The sequence below is a fragment of the Oncorhynchus kisutch genome, linkage group LG23, assembly GCF_002021735.2.
Source record: "Oncorhynchus kisutch isolate 150728-3 linkage group LG23, Okis_V2, whole genome shotgun sequence".
In the NCBI taxonomy this organism is placed as follows: domain Eukaryota; kingdom Metazoa; phylum Chordata; class Actinopteri; order Salmoniformes; family Salmonidae; genus Oncorhynchus; species Oncorhynchus kisutch.
The window spans coordinates 35,195,763-35,220,336 of record NC_034196.2 but is presented as its reverse complement, the minus strand read 5'-3'; the positions used below and the strand labels follow the sequence as shown (position 1 = coordinate 35,220,336).

At 43.6% G+C, this 24,574-nt stretch overlaps 2 protein-coding genes across 7 annotated transcripts in view; one reads left to right on the top strand and one right to left on the bottom strand.

Annotated features, from left to right (window-relative positions):
* The window catches only part of cdk5rap2 (CDK5 regulatory subunit associated protein 2), a 68,286-nt gene extending 63,110 nt beyond the window's left edge, over positions 1 to 5,176 (top strand). For 4 of the 6 annotated variants that reach the window (XM_031802840.1, XM_020457583.2, XM_020457582.2 and 1 more), the window contains 5 exons: positions 71 to 214; positions 697 to 835; positions 2,406 to 2,452; positions 2,589 to 2,643; positions 3,113 to 5,176. In XM_031802840.1, coding sequence (XP_031658700.1) covers positions 71 to 214; positions 697 to 835; positions 2,406 to 2,452; positions 2,589 to 2,643; positions 3,113 to 3,249 — 522 coding nt within the window. In that variant the 3' untranslated portion in view covers positions 3,250 to 5,176. The remainder of the gene's footprint in view (positions 1 to 70; positions 215 to 696; positions 836 to 2,405; positions 2,453 to 2,588; positions 2,644 to 3,112) is intronic. The other 2 variants (XM_020457584.2, XM_031802842.1) reach the window with 2 other exon arrangements.
* Positions 3,693 to 24,574, bottom strand: part of nup188 (nucleoporin 188) — a 23,422-nt gene continuing 2,540 nt past the window's right edge. The window contains exons 5-42 of the mRNA XM_020457585.2: positions 24,105 to 24,185; positions 23,706 to 23,750; positions 23,488 to 23,580; positions 23,015 to 23,134; positions 21,072 to 21,283; positions 20,563 to 20,677; positions 18,045 to 18,245; positions 17,585 to 17,674; positions 17,337 to 17,402; positions 17,105 to 17,224; positions 16,888 to 17,014; positions 16,592 to 16,747; positions 16,263 to 16,389; positions 15,997 to 16,084; positions 15,178 to 15,254; positions 14,966 to 15,080; positions 14,560 to 14,680; positions 14,283 to 14,349; positions 13,902 to 14,027; positions 13,225 to 13,465; positions 10,860 to 11,066; positions 10,508 to 10,677; positions 10,032 to 10,169; positions 8,719 to 8,917; positions 8,440 to 8,517; positions 8,264 to 8,349; positions 7,929 to 8,074; positions 7,629 to 7,807; positions 7,000 to 7,200; positions 6,763 to 6,855; positions 6,362 to 6,514; positions 6,125 to 6,262; positions 5,897 to 5,971; positions 5,552 to 5,767; positions 5,210 to 5,341; positions 5,020 to 5,090; positions 4,810 to 4,939; positions 3,693 to 4,625 (exon numbers count right to left, since the gene is read on the bottom strand). Coding sequence (XP_020313174.1) covers positions 4,458 to 4,625; positions 4,810 to 4,939; positions 5,020 to 5,090; positions 5,210 to 5,341; positions 5,552 to 5,767; positions 5,897 to 5,971; positions 6,125 to 6,262; positions 6,362 to 6,514; positions 6,763 to 6,855; positions 7,000 to 7,200; positions 7,629 to 7,807; positions 7,929 to 8,074; positions 8,264 to 8,349; positions 8,440 to 8,517; positions 8,719 to 8,917; positions 10,032 to 10,169; positions 10,508 to 10,677; positions 10,860 to 11,066; positions 13,225 to 13,465; positions 13,902 to 14,027; positions 14,283 to 14,349; positions 14,560 to 14,680; positions 14,966 to 15,080; positions 15,178 to 15,254; positions 15,997 to 16,084; positions 16,263 to 16,389; positions 16,592 to 16,747; positions 16,888 to 17,014; positions 17,105 to 17,224; positions 17,337 to 17,402; positions 17,585 to 17,674; positions 18,045 to 18,245; positions 20,563 to 20,677; positions 21,072 to 21,283; positions 23,015 to 23,134; positions 23,488 to 23,580; positions 23,706 to 23,750; positions 24,105 to 24,185 — 4,968 coding nt within the window. The 3' untranslated portion in view covers positions 3,693 to 4,457. The remainder of the gene's footprint in view (positions 4,626 to 4,809; positions 4,940 to 5,019; positions 5,091 to 5,209; positions 5,342 to 5,551; positions 5,768 to 5,896; positions 5,972 to 6,124; positions 6,263 to 6,361; positions 6,515 to 6,762; positions 6,856 to 6,999; positions 7,201 to 7,628; positions 7,808 to 7,928; positions 8,075 to 8,263; positions 8,350 to 8,439; positions 8,518 to 8,718; positions 8,918 to 10,031; positions 10,170 to 10,507; positions 10,678 to 10,859; positions 11,067 to 13,224; positions 13,466 to 13,901; positions 14,028 to 14,282; positions 14,350 to 14,559; positions 14,681 to 14,965; positions 15,081 to 15,177; positions 15,255 to 15,996; positions 16,085 to 16,262; positions 16,390 to 16,591; positions 16,748 to 16,887; positions 17,015 to 17,104; positions 17,225 to 17,336; positions 17,403 to 17,584; positions 17,675 to 18,044; positions 18,246 to 20,562; positions 20,678 to 21,071; positions 21,284 to 23,014; positions 23,135 to 23,487; positions 23,581 to 23,705; positions 23,751 to 24,104; positions 24,186 to 24,574) is intronic.

Genomic DNA, 24,574 nt, shown 5'->3' with positions numbered 1-24,574 from the left:
TAAATAAATTGCTGTAATAATTCATTATGAGTGTTCGAATGTTGAGCCAGTGTTCTGTGTTATTGTCCAGGTGGTGGAGCAGGGTCACCTGAAGGCTCTGTCCAGCAGTGTGAACACTATGCAGCAGGTCCTGGAGGAGGCTGGCCAGCTGCTCAAACTGGTCTGGAGGGTATCCCTGCCCTCTGGCACTGTGACCGCAACCAGCAGCCAGCAGGTACACACACTTGCGCGCACACACACACACTTGCTCACTCACTCTCTCACACACACACACACACCAGTTATACACACATCCTCGCAACTGTCTTCTGTGCACACAAACAAGACTCTACATAAGTACACACATTTTTCCCACAAATTATAAATAGATATATTAATACTATCCACACAAAGTCTATACACAAACATGTAATTGGAATACATTGGACAATATGTGTGGAAAGGGGGAGATGTCAAAGGTTAAAAAGTAAACATTAGTGGAGACACCTTATCAGTCAAGGAGACTGAATGCATAATGTTTGCTGGCGCTACACTTTTGCTAACTGTGTCTCCAGGGTGTCTCAGTCGTGTTTACGTTTGACTGATTGACGTCATACTCCATACTAATTGGGGGTACTGATAAGACCAGTGTAAATGTTGTGGGTGACTCAGTCATGAAGTAACAATTATTCCTCCCTCCACCCTTCCCTCTCCCAGGATGAGCTGTTGAAGAATGAGATAGCTAGTCTGAAGAGCCGTCTGTCCCAGCAGGAGCGGATGCTGAGCGGTGCAGTCAAACGGCTGCGGACCACCAACCAGCTCAAAGAGGGCATGGAGAGGGTCATTATTGACCAGCGTAAGAACTCACTTCACCTCACATGCTTGAGAATCAATGCAACACTTTCATATTATACTTAAGCAAATATAAACAATTTCAAAGATTTGACTGAGTTAGTTCATATAAGGAAATCGGTCAATTGAAATAAATGTATTAAAGGCCCTCATCTATGGATTCACATGACTGGGAATACAGATGTGCATCTGTGGGTCAGATACCTTTAAAAGGGAAAGAAAAGTAGGGGTGTGGATCAGAAAACCAGTCAGTATCTGGTATGACCACCATTTGCCTCATTCAGTGAGACACATCTCCTTTGCATAAAGTTAATCAGGCTGTTCATTGTGGCCCGTGGAATGTTGTCCCACTCCTCTTCAATGGCTGTGCGAAGTTGCTGGATATTGGCTGGAACTGGAAAACGCTGTCTTACACGTCAATTGAGAGCATCCCAAACATGCTCAGTGGTGACATGTCTGGTGAATATGCAGACCATGGAAGAACTGGGACATTTTTAGCTTCCAGGAATTGTGTACAGATCCTTACGACATGGTGCCGTGCATTATCATGCTGAAACATGAGGTGCTGACGGCGGATGAATGGCACGACAATGGGCCTCACGATCTCATCACGGTATCTCTGCATTGAAATGCAATTGTGTTTGTTGTCTGTAGCTTATGCCTGCCCTTACCATAACCCCACCGCCACCATGGGGCATTCTGTTCACAACGTTCACATCAGCAAACCGCTCGCCCACACATGCCATCTGCCCAGTAGTTGAAACCAGGATTCATCAATGAAAAGCACACTTCTCCTGCATGCCAGTGGCCATCAAAGGTGAGCATTTGCCCACTGAAGTTGGTTAGGACTCTGGTGAGGACGACAAGCACACAGATGAGCTTCCCTGAGAAGCGGTTCGGTTGTGCAAACCCAGTTTCGTCAGCTATCCAGGTGACTGGTCTCACACTATCCCGCAGGTGAAGAAGCCGGATGTGGAGGTCCTGGGCTGGTGTGGTTACACGTGGTCTGCGGTAGTGAGGCCGGTTGGACGTACTGCCAAATTCTCTAAAATGACGTTGGAGGTGGCTTATGGTGGATAAATTAACATTCAGTTCTCTGGCAACAGCTCTGGTGGACATTCCTGCAGTCAGCATGCCAATTGTACACTCCCTCAACTTGAGACAATTGTGTGACACAAATGCACATTTTAGTGGCCTTATGGTCCCCAGCACAAGGTGCACCTGTGTAATGATCATACTGTTTAATATGCCACACCTGTCAGGTGGATGGAATATCTTAGCAAATGAGAAATGCTCACTAACAGGGATGTGAATAAGCTTTTTGTGCATATGGAAAATGTCTAGGATCTTTTATTTCAGCTCATGAAACATGGGACCAACACTTTACATGTAGTGTTTATTTTAGTTCAGTAACTTATTCAGATCCTATTCTGAGAATAATTAATGCATTTGATTGATCAAATTAATTTATAAAGCCCTTCTTACATAAGTTTATCAGTGCTATGCCTAAAACCCCAAACAGCAAGCAGATCCAAACATTTGAATTGACATGATTTGTTATTCTTTCAAACCAGTGTCGTTAACCCATGGAGTGCTGAAGAAGGCCAGAGGGAATCTAGAGGTGAGTCAAAGAATCAGTTTAGACAGACACCAACCAGTATTGTCTGTCAGACCAACTCCTTAGCCTTTTCTCTCTAATGTGCCATCTCTTATCGGTCTTTCTTCTCACTCTGTCTAAAAATGTGGGCAAATCTCAGACAAATTATTATACCGTCTTTGGGCTGAAAGGCCTGTCTGGAGGACCAGAGGAAGGTAAGTGTGTAAGGGGACAGAGTTTGAGTGTTCTGATGCATGACTTGGTTTGTTCTGTGACTTGATTTGTTCCATAGCTTTTATGACTTGGTTTGCTTGCACTGTACTTCACTATTAAAATGAATAATGATGCTTGAGCCGACATTGCTGCAATCTCCGTGTGCAGCCTTAGTGTTGCATGAAAAGAAGCACCGGACCCAATGCATGCTGGTCATTCTCAGGCCCATGCTGGCTCGGTTGTTTCTCTGGTTGGTCTTTTGGATTCATATATTGCATGTTCTGTTGTCTAAGATTTACCACAAAAATATTGATCAGTTGGAATTATAAGGGCATTCCACTGGATTTTCAGACCTCAATTTGAAAGCTCTCTGCATGGATCATAATGAAAAGAGACATTGATCAGCTATTGTTAGGATGTTGCATGTTGCATGTGTATGGTTGGTTAACTGACCTATCCTTGCCTCTACAGGAGGTCCCGGTCAATGGTCAGTGACCATCGGTCCTTCAGGATCCTCCAAGGGAGTGAGTGTCCTCAGCCCTGCCAGCAGATACACTGAATCCCCAGAGGAGAGGAACAGTGACTCCTCATCCCACTGCAGCTACTAGAGCCGCCGATCCAATAACAGTCTACGGTGCCTTCCTCTCGTCACCTTTCCTTTGTCTGCACTGATATGTTATACAGTTTAGCAAAAGCATTACTGGTTTTCCCCTAATCTGTTCAAATTAAGGAAAAGGGACAGGTAGGCACTTTACATCTCACTATTGAGATGTGCCCCTGCTCTAATACTGTCTGCTTGTTGAGTAACCTTACCCTGAGCTATGCAAATAGGACTGTACTTGCACACTTGCCTATGTTCGGTACAAAAGTTGTAAAAGGAAATGTAACATTCTATCCCTCTTGTAAATGTAATTTCTTAAGATTGTAATATCCTTTTTATACAATGGATGTCTTTCCCTGTCAATTGTGGGTTCTTGTTTGTATATTGTCCTGGGCTTCAGAGTGTAATGTCCTCAAAACATTAACTATACATGAAGACACAATCAAAATATCATGTTCTACTAGGTATTTTATTAGCAAACATGTTTTAATGTAGCAGTACGTGATGCACAAATGAAAAGTCAAAAATCCAAGCAACATTTTTAAAAGGAGAAAACATCCCTCAGTCCAAGCGTTAGAAAAGTCTAAATGATATAGAAAACAGCAGATAAAGTAACTAGGCAGCTCATTACAAATGTATAAATTGATTAAATCTGGCGTCACAATTTGATATACGGGTTTGATTTTTCGATACCAAAAGGTCTTGTCAGAAATGACCTATAAAACTAGGCCGGGGGAAAGACTGGACACTGTCAACCAGACAGATGTTCAATAGCACCAAGATCTGTTACTACTGATTCCTTTAGAGGTAAATGTCTACAGTCTCTCAATGGACTTTTTTTTAGCTAGCCCTTGTAAGCAGCTGTATCCTCTGTTTTGACATTCCCACTGAGGTATAGTAGGCTATAAGCACGACAAATTGGAGATATGACCCATGTGTATGGGAGCATTTTCTGAACACCCAAAGCCCAATTGTTAGAATCTGGCACGTCAGGACTTTGTACAGCAGATTCGAAAGGTGACTGGCTTGACATATCACTTCAGCTGAAAAGAATGAACCGACACCGTTGCACCGTGAAAAGTATAATTCAGAAGAGAATGGTTACGGTGCCGTGTGAGGAGAATACGATAGCCATGTGTTACTAGAGTTTTGCAGGCCCATAACTTCTTAACAGGAAAACCTCCTGGCCTTAGTCGTACACTCCACGTGGTGGGTCTACCTCTGTATGTGGCGTACGAAGGCCTGCACCAGCTGGATGAAAGGCTCCTGACCCTCGTGGCTGGCCTTAGCGCCTGGGGGCTGGGGAGATGGCAGCAGGCTGCTGGCCGGGGACGAGGGGGCACCACGGCGGAAGTGACGGGACAGGCTGGAGAGGAGGGTGCTCTGGAGGGGAGACAGGCATCACATAATATTAAAATAGCTTTTTTTTAAAATTATTATTAATTGCAGGCTACTAGAAACAAGACACTGAGCTGATGAGAACAGATGGGACTAGAGTGGAATGGCAAAGAACTAGTCTGGTGGTACTTTAATGATGCTTTGAGTTTGAATGAAGAGAATGACTTACCAGTTCAGAGCCAAGCTCCTGTTTGAGTCTCTGTTTGTCTCTGGGGGCGATGCTGGGGTCCTTCAGACAGCGGACGGCCTGGGAGATGAGCACGTAGAAACAGTTCTCCATGGTGAACATCAGCAGAGACCTGGAAGGACAGTCACACATACCAGTTAGAAATGACCAATATTACCACCAGTGAGAACAACTTTCTCTCTGTCTCCTTACTTGAGGGCTTGGGTTTCCTCTGACGAGGCCAGGGAGGCCACACTCAGAGAGGCTGGCTCCTTCTTCTCTACCTGAATATGGACAGAACACAGAAAGTCAAATGTACAGTACAATATATATTTCCTCATTTGCAAGAAATAAAATAATTTCAATGTCATCATGATTTGAAATTATTGGGGGGGGGAACCACCTCTCCCAGCATGCTTAGGGCCACGTTGATGGTTGCCAGTAGGGTTCCAAAAGAGGGTGCCACGTCAGCGTCAAAGGCCGAGGTGGTGAAGCTCAGCACAAACAAGGTCCTGTACTCTGCCAGGTCCATACACTGTCACACACAATCTCAGTCAGTGAATATATGCTAACACATTTCAACTCTAAAAGGCAGTTCAAACACATTCTTTATGTAGAAGCTGATGGTGCAGGATGTGAGTGTTTGGTAAGTTGTTAGAAGATTGAGCTAATGGAGTCGTGGGTATGATACGAGTCACGGTTCAAACAGTGCAGATAGAGTTTTTAGAGACAGTGTTATTCTCACCTGGTCCAGCATTATCTGACAGCAGTCAGGGGTGAAGTGCTGCAGCGTGGCCAGAGTCTTACTGAGGATCTTCAGCAGGCTGCATTGCACTGCCAGCAGGGCCTTCTGCTCCGCCTCCTCCCTCTCCCCGCCCCCTCCTTCGGCTGCAGCTTTGGAGGGCGTCTGAGGATCTCTCTGGGCACGGGGGCCGGAGGGCAGCGCCTCCCCATTCTTAGCCTGGGGGACAATGACAAGACGTCCGGTAAAATAAATGGAAATAATGAGAGTTGTCTAGACATTAATTCAACCTGTTATAACAAATTTGACTTTATAATCCCAGTAACAACATGGTAATGTCTGTCTGACCTGGAGGTAGTGATGAAGCATGTTCCTGCTATGGAGGAGGTAGGTGCACGTCTGGCACAGGTAACACAGATTGATCTGCAGGTTGACAAAAAGTAAAAACCTGAGTTTTTATTGCTGTAAGCCAAAAATATATACTTTGGGGAAAAATAAAACAATCACAATAAACAGGGCATTTCATTCATTATTAGAGTTGAAGTGTACATTTGGTGATGCTCAGTGCTGACTGACCTGTACATCTCGGAGCAGATGGGGCAGATGGAACTGCCACTCCTTACAGAAGCTGGACAGCTGCAGCAGGAAGCCCACTGTGTGGTCAGCCTCATCCAGACACACCAGACTCTGGACCGTCCGCACCGCATTCAGGCACTGACAGAAACAGAGAAAGAGGCTTTAGGATCCATATACAGAAAAGAAGAGATGGTGTACACACAGATGACAATTCACAAGACAGGAACACACACACACCTGCAGTATGCGTTCCTGGTGCACTCCGACAAAGTCGAGGGCCTCGTTGATGAAGTTGTAGCGCAGCGTCTTGAGCAAGATCTCCATGAGGGACATAGAGAGGCGGTACACCCCCGGCCAGCAGGGAGCATCCTGGGACTTACGGGAGAAACCCTGACCAGGAAGAGAAACTAACGTTATAATACCACAGAGAGCACGAGCGCCTAATGTTAAAATAACACTACAACAATTCTTCAATGCAGTGTCAATTAATGATCGGTTTAGCATGCGTTCCAAATGGCACCCTATACTCTATGTGGTGCCCTACTTTCGACCAGACATATAAGCCCTGGTCAAACGTAGTGTACTTTTCAGGGAATAGGGTGCCCTTTGGGGCGTACAATGTTGTGCTTGTGTGTTACCTGTGAGGCTCCGTTAGAGGGCACTTCGTAGACACTGAGCAGAGGGAGACAGATACTCTGGATGACGCCGGCCCCGGCTACTGCTGCTGCACCCTGGAGGACAGGAGGGATGAAATATCCTTTATTACTAATGTGGTTGATAAAGCATTTAGTTTATTTTGGTTTATGCATTATAAATCATGTCTAATATATCGGTCTTAGTAAATGATTTGGCAATGTAGTAGTGTGTGTGTGGACCTGTGGTGTGCGGGCTAGCGTGAGCAGCAGGTGCAGGGCAGCCTCGGTGAAGTAGAGGTTCTGTTTGGAGCGCAGGCTGAGTTCTAGAGCGCTGAGAATAGAGTGGAGAGCAGGAATCTTCCTCATCACTAGAACCCAGTGTTCCCCGTCCTCGTCGGCACGACACAGCTCCTTGGCCAGGTGTAAGGCCAGCACACACACCTGAGACAGAGAGATGAAGAGGGAGAGCGAAAGAGGGGTGTGAATATGAATCGCCTCATCACTCAATGAATTACCAAGAAATCATGCAAATCTCTTTAAATCAAAACTTCTGATTCCACTCTTGCTTTACATAAACCAAAGCTAGAGATGATCCACAACAGACATGCTGACCTGCCCTGACCGTGATCAAAGATTAGAATTTATTCAGCACATGCAGAGGTAATTCATTGCAGCTTACTATTTGGTTGGATGTGCCCTTTTTCAAAACACTTGGAGCAACAGTTATGCACTGTGTGTGTTTAGAAGAGTACAATTATTCTAGTGTTGCTTAAGGTCTGTTTTTATGCGGTTAAGCTGAAGAGAAATGTCCACATTACGTGAATAATAAAGTTCATCTCATTCTAAATTGCCGGCGCTGTGTGACTCACCCCGTCTCTCTGGTCCTTCTGGAAGCTGCGGACGGCGTCAGTCTCCATGCTGTCTTTGTCATCTGGGACGTCCCTCACCTGAGCCGCGTGACGAGTGCTGTCAATCAGTGCCAGCGCCTCGTCCTGCACAGTCTCACACACACACAGCAGCAGCTGGGGCAGTTGGGAGATCTCCCCACCTGATCAATGTAATGAGCAATACTGTTAGAGTACTCGACAAGTCATGTACAATGAGTGTACAAAACATTAAGAACATCTTCCTAATATTGAGTTGCATACACAGCGATTAGTCCCCCTCACCGTTGAGTCCCTGTATCTGAAGTGCAGAGATGAGGGCAGAGAACACCTTGGCCTTGGTACTCTCCATCAGCTGCTGGTCGGCCTGCAGGACACTCTCCAGGATCAGAGAAAGGGGGGCCAGTACGTCAGGGGCCGTGGCCACCACACTGCAGGGGTGAACAGGACAGACAACAAAGGTGTTAGTGCTAAGACGTGCAGAAAGAATTTGATTATTAACAACCAATGTACTACCTCACTGAATTAGAACAGCTTTGAGATGATTTTCATTATCCTGATATTTCAACATGTGTGGACACAATGTACATCAATTCACGCATGTGGGCACACACACAAACCTTCTCCACTGTTTAAGCAGGATCAGCAGAAGAGTAGCCATCATGGATCCCAGACGTAGACAGGGCACAGACATGGGCACAAGCAACTAGAGAGAGAGGGGGGAGGTGATAGCTAATGAGTGAGAAGAGGACAGAGATGAAAGAGATGAGAGCAGTTGTCATGGTGACTAACTCACAGCAGCTTTGGTCCCATCCAGCACGTCCATGAAGAGCTTAAGTCTGGCAGAGTCCTCCTTTAACTGCATCACATCCGACTGTAACCATCAGAACACATCAATGAATCAACCAACCACACTGATCGGCATGTATCTTTCTTTTTACCTCCCATATATTTATGGGGTATTGTTTATCGCTTATGCATGTATTCATCATGGAATTCCTATGCCATGTTTTGACAGAATTCTAGTGAATTTTTAAAAACGCCACAGTGGTGAATGGAGTGGTGTGTGACATACATGACTGGTGGAGAGGATGAGCAGCATCCGCCAGGCTGAGATGACCATCTGGGTCTCAGAGAACGAGTGCACGCCCTCTTCCTCCTCCGTCTCTGCCACGTGGACCACCAGGGACATAACATACTGGGACCAGTACTCGTAGCGCCGCCCGCTGGAGAACTTCTGCAGTGCATCCTTCAGAGAACGCTCCAGAGAGCCACTGGGGAAAAGAGAGGGCCATTCAGATAGAAGTATACTGTGTGGAACAGATATGAATGTCTGTCAGGTAGAATAGGGAATCGTGTCTGATCTATCAATTACATTTAAAACATTTCAACTCAAGTCAATCTCATATCTCAATGTATATTTTATTAATTTATTGTCACAGGAATTTGTTTAGCATTTCGCACCAGCCTGGTCTCAGACTAGACATAACATAATAAATGGAAATAAGGGACACTCAAATTAGTATTATATGTTACGTTTGTCATGGATACATAAGACAAAACCCGAAAGGAGGGTGGTTGGTCGGGGTGGCAAATAACGCCAATGTCTAGCAACCCAAAAGGTTGTGTCCCAGAATCTCATCACGGACAACTTCAGCATTTTAGCTAATTAACAACTTCTCAAATACTTTTTTTAGCTACTTTGCAACTACTTAGCATGTTGGCTAACCCTTCCCCTAACCCTTTAACCTAACGCCAAACATTAACCCAATATATTCTCCAGTTGGCTTCCGAGTGGCGCAGTGGTCGAAGGCACTGCATCTCAGTGCTAGAGGCGTCACTACAGACACCCTGGTTCGAATCCTGGCTATATCACAACCGGACGTTATTGGGAGTCCCATAGGGCGAGGCACAATTGGCCCAGCGTCGTCCGGGTTAGGGTTTGGCCGGGTTTGGGGTTTAGGGTTTGGCCGGTCATTGAAAATAAGAATTTGTTCTTAACTGACTTTCCTACTTAAATAAATGGTTAAATAAAAATAAAGCCCTAACCTTAACCTCTAACCTAGCTAACGTTAGCCAGCTAGCTCATGTTAGCCACCTAGCCAACATTAGCAACAAATTGTAAGTTTAGCAAATTCGCAACACAGTATACGAATTGTAATTTGTAATATGTCATGCAAAATGGATGATGGACATCCACAAATTAATACATAACAATTAAATGGAGTGTCCCGGATTTACACACAGAATAATACGTAATGCAGACAGCTTGACACATATCATATGCAGTTCAGTAGATAAAGACATTGATACCAGTAACAACTCAATCCACCAAATATACTGGCTTGAATTTCTGTATGTAGCTATAGAAACATGTAGCCTAGTTACCTGACTACATAGTAGATCTCAAGGCCGATGATTTTCATGACGAAGGCACAGGTCTCCAGAACACAAGGCTCAGTGATGTCTGAGGGGGCGGGAAGGGTTCCAAACAAAGGCGTGGTCAGGTTTTCCCAAAACCTCTCTCTGTGGGAGGAAACGTCATAGATTTAATACATACATTTATTAGGATGCCCATCAGCCAACACCGATAATGTAAAAGGACATGAGACATAATTTACATACATATAAAAACAAAAACATGTCATGTGTGTGCATCTGTCAGTTACACATGTCAATACATGCACACCAAAAGTAGGTAACAAGGGGGAGAGACGTTGTGCCATGAGGCGTTACATGAAATCACTTGAAACACAAAAACTATTTTACGGCATTATCTCTCATGTTGGTGTGTGTGTACATGCATGTTCAACCGTGTATCTCTGGCTGTGTTAAGTGTGCCCAGGCAGTGTCAGCTCACTCACTTGGTGCGTAGGACAGAGATTGCGCTATCCCGTCGGTCCTGCCACAGGGCGTGGAGGAAGGCCAGGGCGGCGCGGTGCAGCAGGGGGGGACACCAATACTTCCCCTGCTGCCTGGAGTCAATCAGGTCCAACACAACCTGCAGACAGCTCCACTCACCCAGCAGAAACTCCTGGGAGGGAGAGAGAGAAGGGAAGAAAGACTTGTCTATTAAATTACTGAACTGAGTCTGGTATAAAGATTCAGAAACGCAAAAAGAAAACTTAACTATACGTATTAAACATCAGCACACAAGTCTAAGTCCTAACATGTTCCTGTCCTACGCTTAGACTGCCTGCTTTGCCCAGCTCTTACCTTTGACCCCTCTGCGCCGTCCTTGACCTCCAGGTTGAGGAAGAGCTCGATGAGGCCCGGCTGGGTCTCCACGGCCACGGTGAGGAACTCCAGGATCATCACCTTGATCCTCATGTCCTCCGTCCTGCTCTGTAGCCGAGTCAGAAAGGCATCCCTGATGGCAGCCGCGTCACCGCCCAGGCAGGCGTACACCGACATGGGAGCCACCTGGAAACCAGAAGGTTACGTAAATATTACACAAGATCTTGAGAAACTAGTACTGTAGTCTTGTCAACAGAAATGGGAACATCTACTTCAACAGTGTCTCACTGCGTTCTCTTGCTCTCTACTTTTAAGCCCTGTAACAACTGGTGATGTATAAAAGGCTCAATACATTTGATTGATTCATGTTTTTGCTCCCTAACCTCCAAACACTAGCCAACAGAGAATGTGGCAAGTGTAACTTATGATGCTGCTAGAACTAAGTTGGGATTTTCACTACCTTAGTTGATTGCCCTGATCATCATATGAATCCTTCAGACAAAGAACCATATATGTGACATTTACAAAAAAAAGAGATATACATGAACAATCATTATTGGACACCCTTTTTCTATAGTGAACCGGTTTCACAAGCTTTCCACACGCTAATTAACAATCATCTTAAATGTAAAGATAGGCTCTGGTGGAATAACCGTTTATGTGCACCACTCAGAATGGACGGACAAGCGCACAACCTTTCTGTTGCTGATGAAAATCGCTGAAATGTGGGAAAGAAACGTAAAACAAAACTAAAAGAATGGAAAGACAGGCAAAGGAAGATCTTACGGGATGCGGGAAAACCCTGTACAAATCGTAAGGGCCAAGAAAACCCTATACAAATCGTAAGGGCCAAGAAAACCCTATACAAATCGTAAGGGCCAAGAAAACCCTATACAAATCGTAAGGGTCAGGAAAACCCTATACAAATAGTAAGGGTCAGGAAAACCCTATACAAATCGTAAGGGTCAGGAAAACCCTATACAAATCGTAAGGGTCAGGAAAACCTATACAAATCGTAAGGGTCAGGAAAACCCTATACAAATCGTAAGGGTCAAGAAAACCCTATACAAATCGTAAGGGTCAAGAAAACCCTATACAAATCGTAAGGGTCAGGAAAACCCTATACAAATCGTAAGGGTCAGGAAAACCCTGTACAAATAGTAAGGGTCAGGAAAACCCTATACAAATCGTAAGGGTCAGGAAAACCCTATACAAATAGTAAGGGTCAGGAAAAAAAACTGGGTAAAGCTGTCCAAAAGAGGTATGTGGAAGAACCGTATATCAAACAATCAAGCTAGCTAGCTATAGAGTACAGTAACTAACATGTATGTTGTGGGTTGTCTAATTTGTAACTATAGAGAAAACATATTAGCTAAAGTTCGTTGGCTAATAACTCATACATTATCGTTACAAATGTTATTGCTAGATTATAGAAGAAACATAGCTAGCTACTTTTTCTCCATCCACCGGATGATTCGACATGGCTACAGTAGCTAGTTACACTGTATCCTGCAGGGAAGAGCGTGTTCCACGACGTGCAGAAAGGATTGTGGAAAGTTGACTGATGAGCGCAAGCTGCATCTGTTCAACAGTTTCTACACTGCCCCATACGAGAAACAACAAGCGTTGATTCTCTCCGGCTTAGAACAGGTTAGAAATAAGACAAAACGCCTATTATTATAATAGCTATATTGAACACTTGCATAGTTTAACTTTGACAGTAATGATACGTACATTAACGTTAACTCTAAAAGTGCTGTGTTACACAATGGTGCAATACAAACTCATTCTGTGTATAGATTGTGAGTGTTTTGTAGTTCTATGGTATGTTCACATTGAGGGCTTCATTTTAAATGAGACTAAGATTTCATGACTCAACTTTTAAGAAAAGTCATCAGTGCTAAAGTTGATAGACAACCTTTAAATGAACCTCCATACAAATGAATTAACTACATATTGCATTTAAGTTATTTACATGAAGGGCATCTGTACTTGAAATTACTTTAAACATCATATCAGGTGTTAAAAAAGGACATCTTACAAGTCATGTAAAATGTCACATATACTGTTCTTCCACAAACTGAAATCATCACTGGAGATATACTGTTCTTCCACATTCTTAAAATTAAAACGGCAATAAAAAAAGTATTTTTTGAAATAACAAAAAAACTATAAATTGTTGTTGGAAGATATGGGTGTGGTAAATTATTTGTCAACCATAAAACACCTAATGTGGTACACACAATTAATAATATAAAATAAGTGATTATCTTAAAATGGAAAAATTGTCACATATATGGTTCTTCATCTGTAGGATTCATATGTGCAATGTGTGTTGAGTTACCGTGGCGAGCCTCTTGAGCAGCTGGATGGCGAGGCGCGGTAGGGCCGGGTCGTGTTTGTGGTAGATGTACTTGGCAAGCACGGCAATTAGGTTGCTGCCGTGGCCACCGTGCTGCGTCAGTGCCTGCTCCAGGGGCGAAACAGCACTCGACGGTGGCTTGAGGCGGATCACGTTGTTGGTGACGGAGAAGGCCAGCTTGACCGTCTGGATAAGGATCTGACCTGGGCCCTCCGAGCCACCACTAGAGGGAGACACAGAAAAGTTTAAATTAACATGGAAATCAGTTTCCAATTCACAAACAATAGAATATACAATGGGGCCAATGTACTTATTCAGTTATATAAACAGAATTCATTGTAAGTGGTCTAGGGTAGTCAAGCGGTCTAAGCTGCTGCCTCCGAAGCACATATTACCACTGCAGCGTGGATTTCAATCCGTCCCACTGCATTTCAGAAAACGCTCCATCTTTCCTCTGTACTTCTGTCCTCTCCAATAAAAAAATACTTGAGTGGGACTAGCCCCACTCTTAAAAAAAAAGAAAGCAGTGGCAACTCTATATCCACTGCTTTTCTATGTTCTGAACCGGTCTCCCCCTCCTGAGACACTATGATACAAAGACCACTGGTGTAGCAGAGTGGTCAGCTGTAGAAACGCCAAGGTGTAGAGTGACACGTTACCTGCTGGGCTGAGCAGCCAGGACCACATCTATGGTGTCCACTCCCACCCCCATGATATTAACCACCGCCTGGCCAGCCTCGGTGTTAGCCAGACTGTAGATACACAGAGACTGGAGGGTTGGCGTGCTGGGGGAGAGATAGAGAAAGGTTAAAATATGACACCAATCCTTTTCTGTTTGATAGTAATACTATGGGGTTAGGCTCCATCTGGGTCTACAGAGCCCTGTCAGTCTGTAACGCACTATTCAGATGTGCGTTTTACTCAGTCCCAAATTCAATAACCAGCAATTCAGACGGACAAGAAGCATTTAGTTTCTTAGTGATGTAATGTCTGTTTAGGTAGAATAAGGAATGTTGTTTTGATATGCACAGCAGCCCTACCTGCCACTAGCCTCTCCCTCTGGACTGAGGTTCAGGATGGCATGGACCAACTCCAGGATCAGACAACCTAGAGGATGTAGAATGTTTTTCAATCTGACAGTAGTTTTACAGCCAGCCCTTTCAATACGGCTAAGGCCACCCTCAACTGTGGGCCCTGGTCAAAAGTATTGCACTATAAAACAGGAACAGAGAGTCCAATTTCAGACAGACACTGCACATATTCTAAAAGGGATATCACTGATGTAGTTGACCACCATAGACTTGTGAAGGTACTCACCGATCCTCTCTCTGACTCCGTGGGTGTTGTAGCGCCACTTGTGGTAGGTGGGCAGCATCTCCTTCAGCACCAGCAGCACACAGGGGATGAGGCCCTTGTCCTGGGTGCTGCCCAGCTGGCCCTGAGGACAGGAGGGACACACAGTCATTACAACTACTGATAGTCAGCCAGCCGCTCAATGCCAAATAAACTCCTAGCCCCTAAACACAAGACCTTTGTGGAGATTGAGGAGTGGAGAAGTGTTATGATAATGTTTTGTCTGTTTTTGTCTTGTCTGTATGCTTATTTTATTTTCCCCCTTTAAAAACAGATTTACTTAAAACTGCTATATAATGCCTCATGTAAAAGCTATTTTTTGGGGGGTTGATGAACCATTACTAGACTGTTAATAGAGAGAGCGAGATACCTTGACCAGGGTGGTGACGAGGCGCAGGAAGGCGATGGTCACAGCGTACTCCCCTCTGGGCTGCTCAATCAGGACCAGCAGGTTGCCGTAGTTACCTGCCTTCATCCCCTCAGCACTGGATATATACAAATACATAATATTAACTATGACGAAACAAGACCCCTCAAAGACCCCCCCCCCCCGTGAATATGATATGGTGTGACACAACCTACCTGATGGACTGTGCCATATTGGTCAGAGGGGAGGAGGCGAAGGGCAGAAAACCAGTGTGGTGCAAGCTGGACCAAACCTACTCAGAAAGTAGAGGGGGCATAACAATACACACACATTAAGGAATAGTAAAGGTCCATTTTTATCTCAATATCAAATAATTTCGTGTTAACAATTAAGTACCTGTGATTGTTTTCAATGAAATTATCAAAAATAGCTTCTTATCAAAGAGCAATTTCTCAAGCAATAATTGTATTTTATTATCTAGGAGTGGTTAGGAGGGGATAACTGAAAACAGCTTTTATTGGCAGAGAGGTTTGGAACTCTTTCCTATTGGTCTATTAACAAAATGTACCACCTAGCGATATCACCAGGCAGGCCAAAACTCCATCCCACCAAAACAGGATGACATTTCAGGTGGTCTTTTCAAACAGCTCTTACAATAAAAAAAGGCCTTATCATTTTCAAAACTGAAACCATATCATGACCAAGACTTGGCATCTATAAGGTCTTATTTATGCTTACATGTAAGTAATGACATGAGAAATATATATAAAACACAGGAAATCATGTTTTTGACTGCATACGTCCTTTAAGTCTGTTGGAGGCTATGAGGCCCCTCAGAGCCGCGTAGAGCAGGGTTTCCAAAACTCGGTCCTGGGCCCCCCTACACAACGGACTCAAATAACCAACTCACCATCAAGCTTTGATTATTTAAAATCAGCTGTGTCGTTCTAGGGCAGAAACCAAAACGTGCACCCAGGGGAAGCCTCAGGACTGCGTTTGGGAAAACCTGCTCTACCAGACCATCTGTAACCCACCTTGCCAGGCATCCTAGCAGCCAGGACGATGAGGCAGTTCGCACAGGACGCTATCACATCCACTGGAGGGTTGATGACTGACGTCAACCTAACTCAAAGACACCGCAATATTCTCAAATAATCCATGAATACAAAGTACCAACAAATACAAAATACTTACAAATCAACTTTGAAGGGAGCCCAAACAGGCTTATCATTATTCCATGTGAAATATATGATTACTGTCCATGACAGAGTGATAAAGAGATGTGTGTGTTGCATCTCACCTCTGCAGTAACATGTAGATGCGTGAGGTGAGGGGCAGCAGACAGTCAGACACAGTCCAGTCTGTGCTGATCATCTTATGGACCAGGTCCAGGATGGGCTTCACACGCTCACAGTGCAAGATCACATCTGGACCAGGGAGAGAATCACACACACATATATTCACATACACTGAAATAAAAACTCTTGTATTGAAGGATCTCTGCTGATAGAGAAATTATTTGGGTGTGTGTGTACTGTATGTTTGAGGATGCATTTGGGTATATAGTATGACTTGACCTGTGTAAGTATATGTGTGGGTCTGTAAATGTGCCTGTATTTATCTAGTTACCTGCAGTAGAGACAACGTGGAGCAGCATCTCTATCTCACAGGTGAACAGGATCCAGGCACTGTAGGAGTAGTCCCAGCGCACCACGTAGCCCTGCTCCCCCACAGCCACCTGACCAAGCACACCCTGAGGCATCCGCAGGTTAGTCTGGCCCAGGCCTGACGGACAGAGGGAGAGATTTCAATCAGAAATATTTGAAGAAATGTAATGAAAGACAATTACTTAAAGACTATAACATCACAAAAAAACTAATGTGCACACATTAGTCTGTTTATTCTAACAAGCAGCCTAAACACACCGAGAGGGTAGAGGAGTTTTGGTGCTTGTCTCCTCCACAGTGTCTCGTCGTCTCTAGAGATGACGTCATTGGGCTTTGTTTTGTAGACCTCGGTGTAGAACGACATCTTGTCCAGGAAAATGTACACCTAACACACAGACACATGAATCAAGTGGAACCACAGACACATGAATCAAGTGGAACCACAGACCAGCAGAACGGTGTGTGTAATCAATACCTTCTTTGCAGTGGACTTATCTGACAGGAGTGCAGTAAGGAGCTGCAACAGCATACCAGTCTTGTGTGGGAACATTCCCATTGCGCTATCCAGGATCATTCCCAATCCCATAGTGGGCTTCTGGGAAAAGCATTCATAAAGCCATATATTAGGAAATTTAGCTAGAGACATATTCTTGGAGTGATTTCACATCCTTGACGAATCAGAATCAGTTTAATTAATTTCTCCTCACCGTTTCCCAGAAGAGCTCAGCCAGACTGGGCGCAGAGAGGACTTCACACGCTGCATTTATTAGATGCTATGGGGGGGGGGGACCATTCAATCATTAATCTGTGATATTATTTATCAGCATCATTAGGAATGTGAAACTATGCAGAATTCTTAAGTCATGAATCTGTGATATCACTGAACAGTCTGTGCTACAACTCAACATTATCGTTACTTGTCTGAGCCTCAATGTGCGATAGCAAGGCCTGGTACCTGTTGGCTGCCCAGCGTCTCCTCTTCAAAGGAGGTAATGACAAAGGAGAGGAGGCCGTAGATACACATCCTGGCTGTACTGGCTGTGCACTGTGGGAGGAGGAAAAATAACGGCAGGTGTGGTTAGAACATTGGGCCAGTAACCGAAAGGTTGCTGGATTGAATCCCCGAGCTGACAAGGTAAAAATCTGTTATTTTGCCTCTGAACAAGGCAGTTAAACCAACTGTTCCTAGGCCATCATTGAAAATAAGAATTTTCTTAACTGACTTAACCTAGTTAAATAAATGTTCAATAAATACAAAAAAATGAAAGCAGAATATTTCTGAAACGTGTGAATAATTCTTGCAGGTTGTGCGTGTTGTGCTGTATGCGTATGTAAAATGTGTTTGTGTGTGCTGTCCTGTGCTAGGTGAGCGTTTTGTTGTGTGTGTATCTTTATTATAATGTGTGTGTTCTTACATTATTCCCAGTGCCTCCCAGACCCTGCAGCATGGTGGTGAGGTACTGAAACACCCCCAGTTGTAGGGAGGTGTTCCCGATGCGTCTGATGACAGGGCTGGACTCATCTGGGCTCAGGGTGTGTCTCAGCAGGACCCAGGCCAGCAGCACTGGCCCGTGGTGAGGGATGTCACCAAACGTCAGCAGCATCTGGTCCATCTCCTGGTGGGTGACAAAGTTGACAATAATGAGTCACTTATTGATCAATTGCAAAGTATTCCCCCATCGAACTGATCATCAAAACTTTTTTATTAACATAATTGGTGAAGCAAAGGGAAATTCTAAATTGATATGGGAGAATCTAAAAAAGTTAACAGGGAAAGACCATAGTAACACTGCAAAAAGACTAGAAATCATGGTGAATAACAATCTAACACAGGATGCAGTCGAAATAGCAATAGCCTTCAATTCCTACTTTATTGACTCTGTCAGGGTACTGACACAGAACCCCTCCACTTGTTTCTTGGGCTCAGTGCTAGTGAATGACACTCAACCTGTCTTCATCATAAGGGAGGTTTCTGAGTCAAAGGTGAACAAGGTGATTAGCTCACTAAAGAACTCTAAAGCCAAAGATGTGTTTGGGATGGACTCTACCTTTCTTAAAAACTACAAAGAGTCACTCATTGGCCCCATTACTAAGGTCACCAACACATCTATTGGTCTCGGTGTGTTTCCAAGGGTATGGAAGTCGGCCATAATAACGGCCATCTTTAAATCAGGAGACCCTGCTAACGTGAGTAACTACAGGCCCATTAGTATATTACCTGTGGTGTCGAAGGTTGTTGAAAAGTGTGTAGCAGAACAACTGATTGCCCACCTCAACAACAGCCCCTTCACATTACACTCCATGCAGTTTGGCTTCAGAGCGAAACACTCCACAGAAACGGCCAACTGCTTTCTTCTGGAAAATGTGAAGTCCAAGATGGACAAAGGGGGTGCTGTTGGGGCTGTGTTTCTGGACCTAAGGAAGGCTTTTGATACTGTTAACCATGAGATTCTCATCACAAAATTGTGATGGATGAAATCATACCTTGAAGGCAGAACTCAGTGTGTCAGAGTGAGCAATGAGCTGTCGCCCACTCGTAGCTATGATGTGGGCGTGCCCCAAGGGTTAATACTGGGGCCCCTCCTGTTCAGCCTGTACATTAATGATCTGCCTTCTGTCTGTACTGGGTCTGAAGTTCAAATGTATGCAGATGATACAGTGATATATGTGCATGCAAAGAGCAAACAACAAGCTGCACAAGAACTCACTACTGTAATGGTCCAGGTTACAAAGTGGCTCAGTGACTCGTGTTTGCATCTCAATGTGAAAAAAACTGTTTGCATGTTCTTCACAAAGAGGGCAACAGATGCTACTGAGCCAGATGTCTATGTGTCAGGGGAGAAGCTCCAGGTGGTATCCGATTTTAAGTACCTTGGCATCATACTTGATTCCAACCTCTCTTTTAAAAAGCATGTGAAAAAGGTAATTCAAATAACCAAATTCAACCTAGCTAATTTCCGATTTATACGAAATTGTTTGACTACAGAGGTAGCAAAACTGTACTTCAAATCTATGATACTCCCCCACTTAACATACTGCTTGACTAGTTGGGCCCAAGCTTGCTGTACAACATTAAAACCTATTCAGTCTGTCTACAAACAGGCTCTCAAAGTGCTTGATAGGAAGCCCAATAGCCATCATCATTGTCACATCCTTAGAAAGCATGAGCTCTTGAGTTGGGAAAATCTTGTGCAATACACCGACACATGTCTTGTATTCAAGATCCTCAATGGCCTGGCTCCCCCTCCACTCAATATTTTTGTTAAACAGAAAACCCAGACATATGGCAGCAGATCCACAAGGTCTGCCATGAGAGGTGACTGTATAGTTCCCCTAAGGAAAAGCACCTTTAGTAAATCTGCATTCTCTGTGAGAGCTTCCCATGTCTGGAATACACTGCCATCAGACACACATAACTGCACCACATATCACACTTTCACAAAATGCTTGAAGACATGGCTAAAGGTCAATCAGATTTGGTCAATCTAGCTGTGTGTTGCCACTCCATGTTGTCTGTTGTCTGTAGCTTGTGAGGTGTGGAAACACTTTGTTGCTTTTATGAATTTTGTCTTGCTGCTTTTTGTTTTATGCTGCTCTGTCTGTATGCTACGTCTTGCTTGTCCTATGTTGCTCTGTCTGTATGCTATGTCTTGCTTGTTCTATGTTGCTATTGTCTATATTGTAATTGTTTTTAATAACCTGCCATGGGACTGCGGTTGAAAATTAGCCGGTTGGCTAAAACCGGCACTTTTACTGAAATGTTGATTAATGTGCACTGTCCCTGTAAAAATAAAAATAAACTCAATAAATAAATAAATAAACTCAAACTACTACTTCCAGAACATTTCAATCTGAACTAGCTCATTCTGATAACAAAACCGGAGTGTATACACGTCAATTCCAACAGTACATGTAAAGGTGCTCAGTGTTTACCTTGCTGATGGCAGGGGTGTTGGAGAACTGGTGCTGCTCCGTGCGGTCCTCTAGGGCACACTTGTGGAGGAAGTCTATGTCCATGCCTTCCACCAGGATCAGACAGCTGAAGTACCTGCAAGACAGAAGGAGGGATACATTAACAAGAGGGAATATCTTTAGAAAAGATTATTGTTCTTTAATTAAGCTGAATCCCTTGCCCAAGCAACAAATGTAGCAATTATCCTGAAAATGTAACCTACTTAAATCTGTCTGACCAATAAAGATGCCATTAGGATTAGGATGCCATTAGTAGCTAGCTGGCTATGTAGATTTACATCCAGTACAGTGTATTCTCTAATTCTCTGCCATTCTGTTTACAAATGAATTGCTAAAGGAAAAAAATCTAGCTTGCAATCTTCTAAAATGTAGGCCATGTCCCTAACCCCAGATCAATATAGAGGCTAACAAGAAGTAGCTAGCTATACGAATATTTCCATCCACTCCAGTGTATTAGTGCTGTGACTGACCCGATGCGGTCAACCAGGGCATCCATGCTCTTGTCTACCAGGTGTCTGTTGGTCTGGCGAAGGCCGAAGCCCTGCTCCTTGAACATCTTGGTGAAGCTGAGCAGGTCTCCGGGACCCATCTCAAAGTAGGCATAGTACAGGAACAGTATCTCCAGCAGCAGGGACTGCTCCCTCAGACACTGCAGGAACCAGCGGGACACCTGCCTCTCCGTCTGACCAGAGAGAAACATGATTGATTAAGAAAGATGCACATAATAGAAATAAGATTCAATATATAACTGATAAAAACCTTTGATTTCCTGGAGAAAAGTCACAGCATCTGGTTTAAATACAACACCAGTCAAAAGTTTGGACACACCTACCGATTCCTCCCGATTCTACATTGTAGAATAATAGTGAAAACATCAAAACTATGAAATAACACACATGGAATCATATAGTAACCAAACAAGTGTTAAACAAATGGCAGAGGTTTGGCATTCTCTCAACCAGCTTCATGAGGTAGTCACCTGGAATGCATTTCACTTAACAGGTGTGCCTTGTTAAAGGTTAATTTGTGGAATTTCTTTCCTTCTTAATGCGTTTGAGCCAATGAGTTGTGTTGTGACAAGGTAGGTGTAAAATATCAAGTCCATATCATGGCAAGAACAGCTCAAATAAGCAAAGAGAAACGACAGTCCGACATGACTGACCTTCATGTCTTAAAGTATACCCGGAAAACTTCAATAACTTGAACATTTCTTCAAGTCCAGTCGCAAAAAACATCAAGAGCTATGATGAAACTCGCACTCATGAGGACTGCCACAGGAAAGGAAGACCCAGAGTTACCTCTGCTGCAGGAGATATGTTCATTAGTTAACTGCACCTCAGATTGCAGCCCAAATAAATGCATCAGAGTTCAAGTAACAGACCCATCAACATCAACTGTTCAGGAGACCGCGTAAATCAGGCCTTCATGGTTGAATTGCTGCAAAGAAACCACTACTAAAGGACACCAATAAGAAGAACAGACTTGCTTGGGCCAAGAAACACGAGCAATAGACATTAAACCGGTGGAAATCTGTCCTTTGGTCTGATGAGTCCAAATTTGAGATTTTTGGTTAAAACCGCCATGCCTTTGTGAGACGCAGAGCAGGTGAACGGATGATCTCCATGAAGCATGGAGGAGGTGTGATGGTGCGTTGGAGGTGACACTGTCGGTTATTTAATAAGAATTCAAAAAGGTACACTTAACCAGCATGGCTACCTCAGCATTCTGCAGCGATACACCATCCCATCTGGTTTGCGCTTAGTAGGACAATCATTTGTTTTTCAACAGGACAATTACCCAAAACACACCTCCAGGCTGTGTAAGGGCTATTTGACCAAGAAGCTGAGTGATACAGTGCTGCATCAGATGACCTGGCCTCCACAATCACCCGACCTCAAACCAATTGAGATGGTTTGAGATGAGTTAAACCGCAGAGCGAAGGAAAAGCAGCCAACAAGTGCTCAGCATATGTAGAAACTCCTTCACGACTGTTGGAAAATCATTCCAGGTGGTGCTGGTTGAGAGAAAGCCAAGAGTGCAAAGCTGTAATCAAGGCAAAGGGTGGCTGGCTACTTTGAAGAATCTCAAATATAAAATATATTTGGATTTGTTTAACACTTTTTTGGTTACTACATGATTCAACATTTTATTTCATTGTTTTGATTGTCTTCACTATTATTCTACAATGTAGAAAATAGTAAAAACAAAGAAAAACCCTTGAATGAGTAGGTGTCCAAACTTTTGAATGGTACTGAAGGTGGAAAACATTTCCACAAGATAATGTTGAAAACATTACGATAAGAACTTATAGAGAGTTTGAGATACCCATATTTACTTCAAGCACTGAGGAGTCAATCAAATCCTAAACTCAATGTCTAACTTGGAATAGGGTAGTAAAGAATGTAGTTCTAACCATGAGGTTTCCATGAGTCTCCCATGTCGGGGATTCAGCTTTGAACAGGGTCTCAAACTGCTTCTGGTAGTTGTTGACCAGGTCCTTTTCCAGCTTGTTCACACAGTTGGAGTACTCCACCTGCACCCAAAGCAAAAAAACAACAATTGATTCAAAGTTGTCATACCTTTTTTTTTTATGTTTACACACTTCCATGTCTAAACTGTACTATTTGTAACCTGTCCCATTGTATGCTTCACTGTTATTTCCCATAATTGGTATCAATAAAATGTAAACACAGGTTACAATGTGTTAGATATACTGTAAAAGATCATAGCTACTACAAATAGCCAATCAGGAACATTGGCCTGTACTGTATTAGCATCAAATGAGCTTACCAGCAAATGAGCTTACCCATACACATACATACAGATGGGTCTAGTGTAACATTGGACCACAGTGTAAGTCCTAGCAGACAGAAGGGAGCTCCTTACCCTGTAAGGGTGTCTCTCATCCTGAAAGTACGTCAGCAGGAGGAGGACGCATCGCAGATGACACACACGCTCCTCGTAGTAATAGTCAGCGATCTGAACACACAGACACACACTCAAAGAATCTGTGTATAAGCCTATCAATTGACCTGATTATGCTTTATGAGCTGGTGAAATAGAATTGCAGCAAACTTAGGTAGCTTTTGGGAGCTTGTACTAACCTTCAGAAGTAGGGCTTGGCTCGGTCTCTCATCCTGCAGAACATCCTATGAGGGGGCAGATAAGATATCTCTAGTCAAGGTTCATGGGGCAGGTTCTCTAGTCAAGGTTCATGGGGCAGCATTGGACTAGTAACCGAAAGGTTGCAAGGTCAAATCCCATAGCTGACAAGGTAAAAATCTGTCGTTCTGCCCCTGAACAAGGCAGTGTTCAGTGTTCCTAGGCCATCAATGAAAATAAGAATTTTTCTTAACTGACTTGCCTAGTTAAATAAAGGTACAAATAAATAAACATGTCTAGACAGACAATATTTAGTAGTAAATATTGTCAGTTATCTGATATTTTTTCTGAATCTAGTATCACTACACACAGAGCAAGAGAGAGCGAGGTAGCGAGACTACCTTCAGTGTGTTGCGGGTCCCTCTGTAATCTTCTTGAAGGTAACATTGTAAAATCTGTACACTCTGCTGTTGATCCAGACCCTGAAAAAAAAGAAGCGTGTTAATAAATTCCACAAAGGAAAGGAATTACAACTGTTAATCATACCCTGTTCATATACTGTATTCAAGTTAATTGGTGTTGTGTCTCCATGCATCATTACACTATATACAGTGCCTTGCAAAAGTATTCACCCCCCGTGGCATTTTTCCTATTTTGTTGCATTAGAACCTGTAATTGAAATAGATTTTTATTTGGATTTCATGTAATGGACATAGACAAAATAGTCCAAATTTGTTAAGTGTAAAATGTACTTATTTCAATTTTATTTTTATTAAGTTAAAGTGGTGCGTGCATATGTATTCACCCCCTTTGCTATGAAGCCCCTAAATAAGATCTGGTGCAACCAATTGCCTTCAGAAGACACATAATT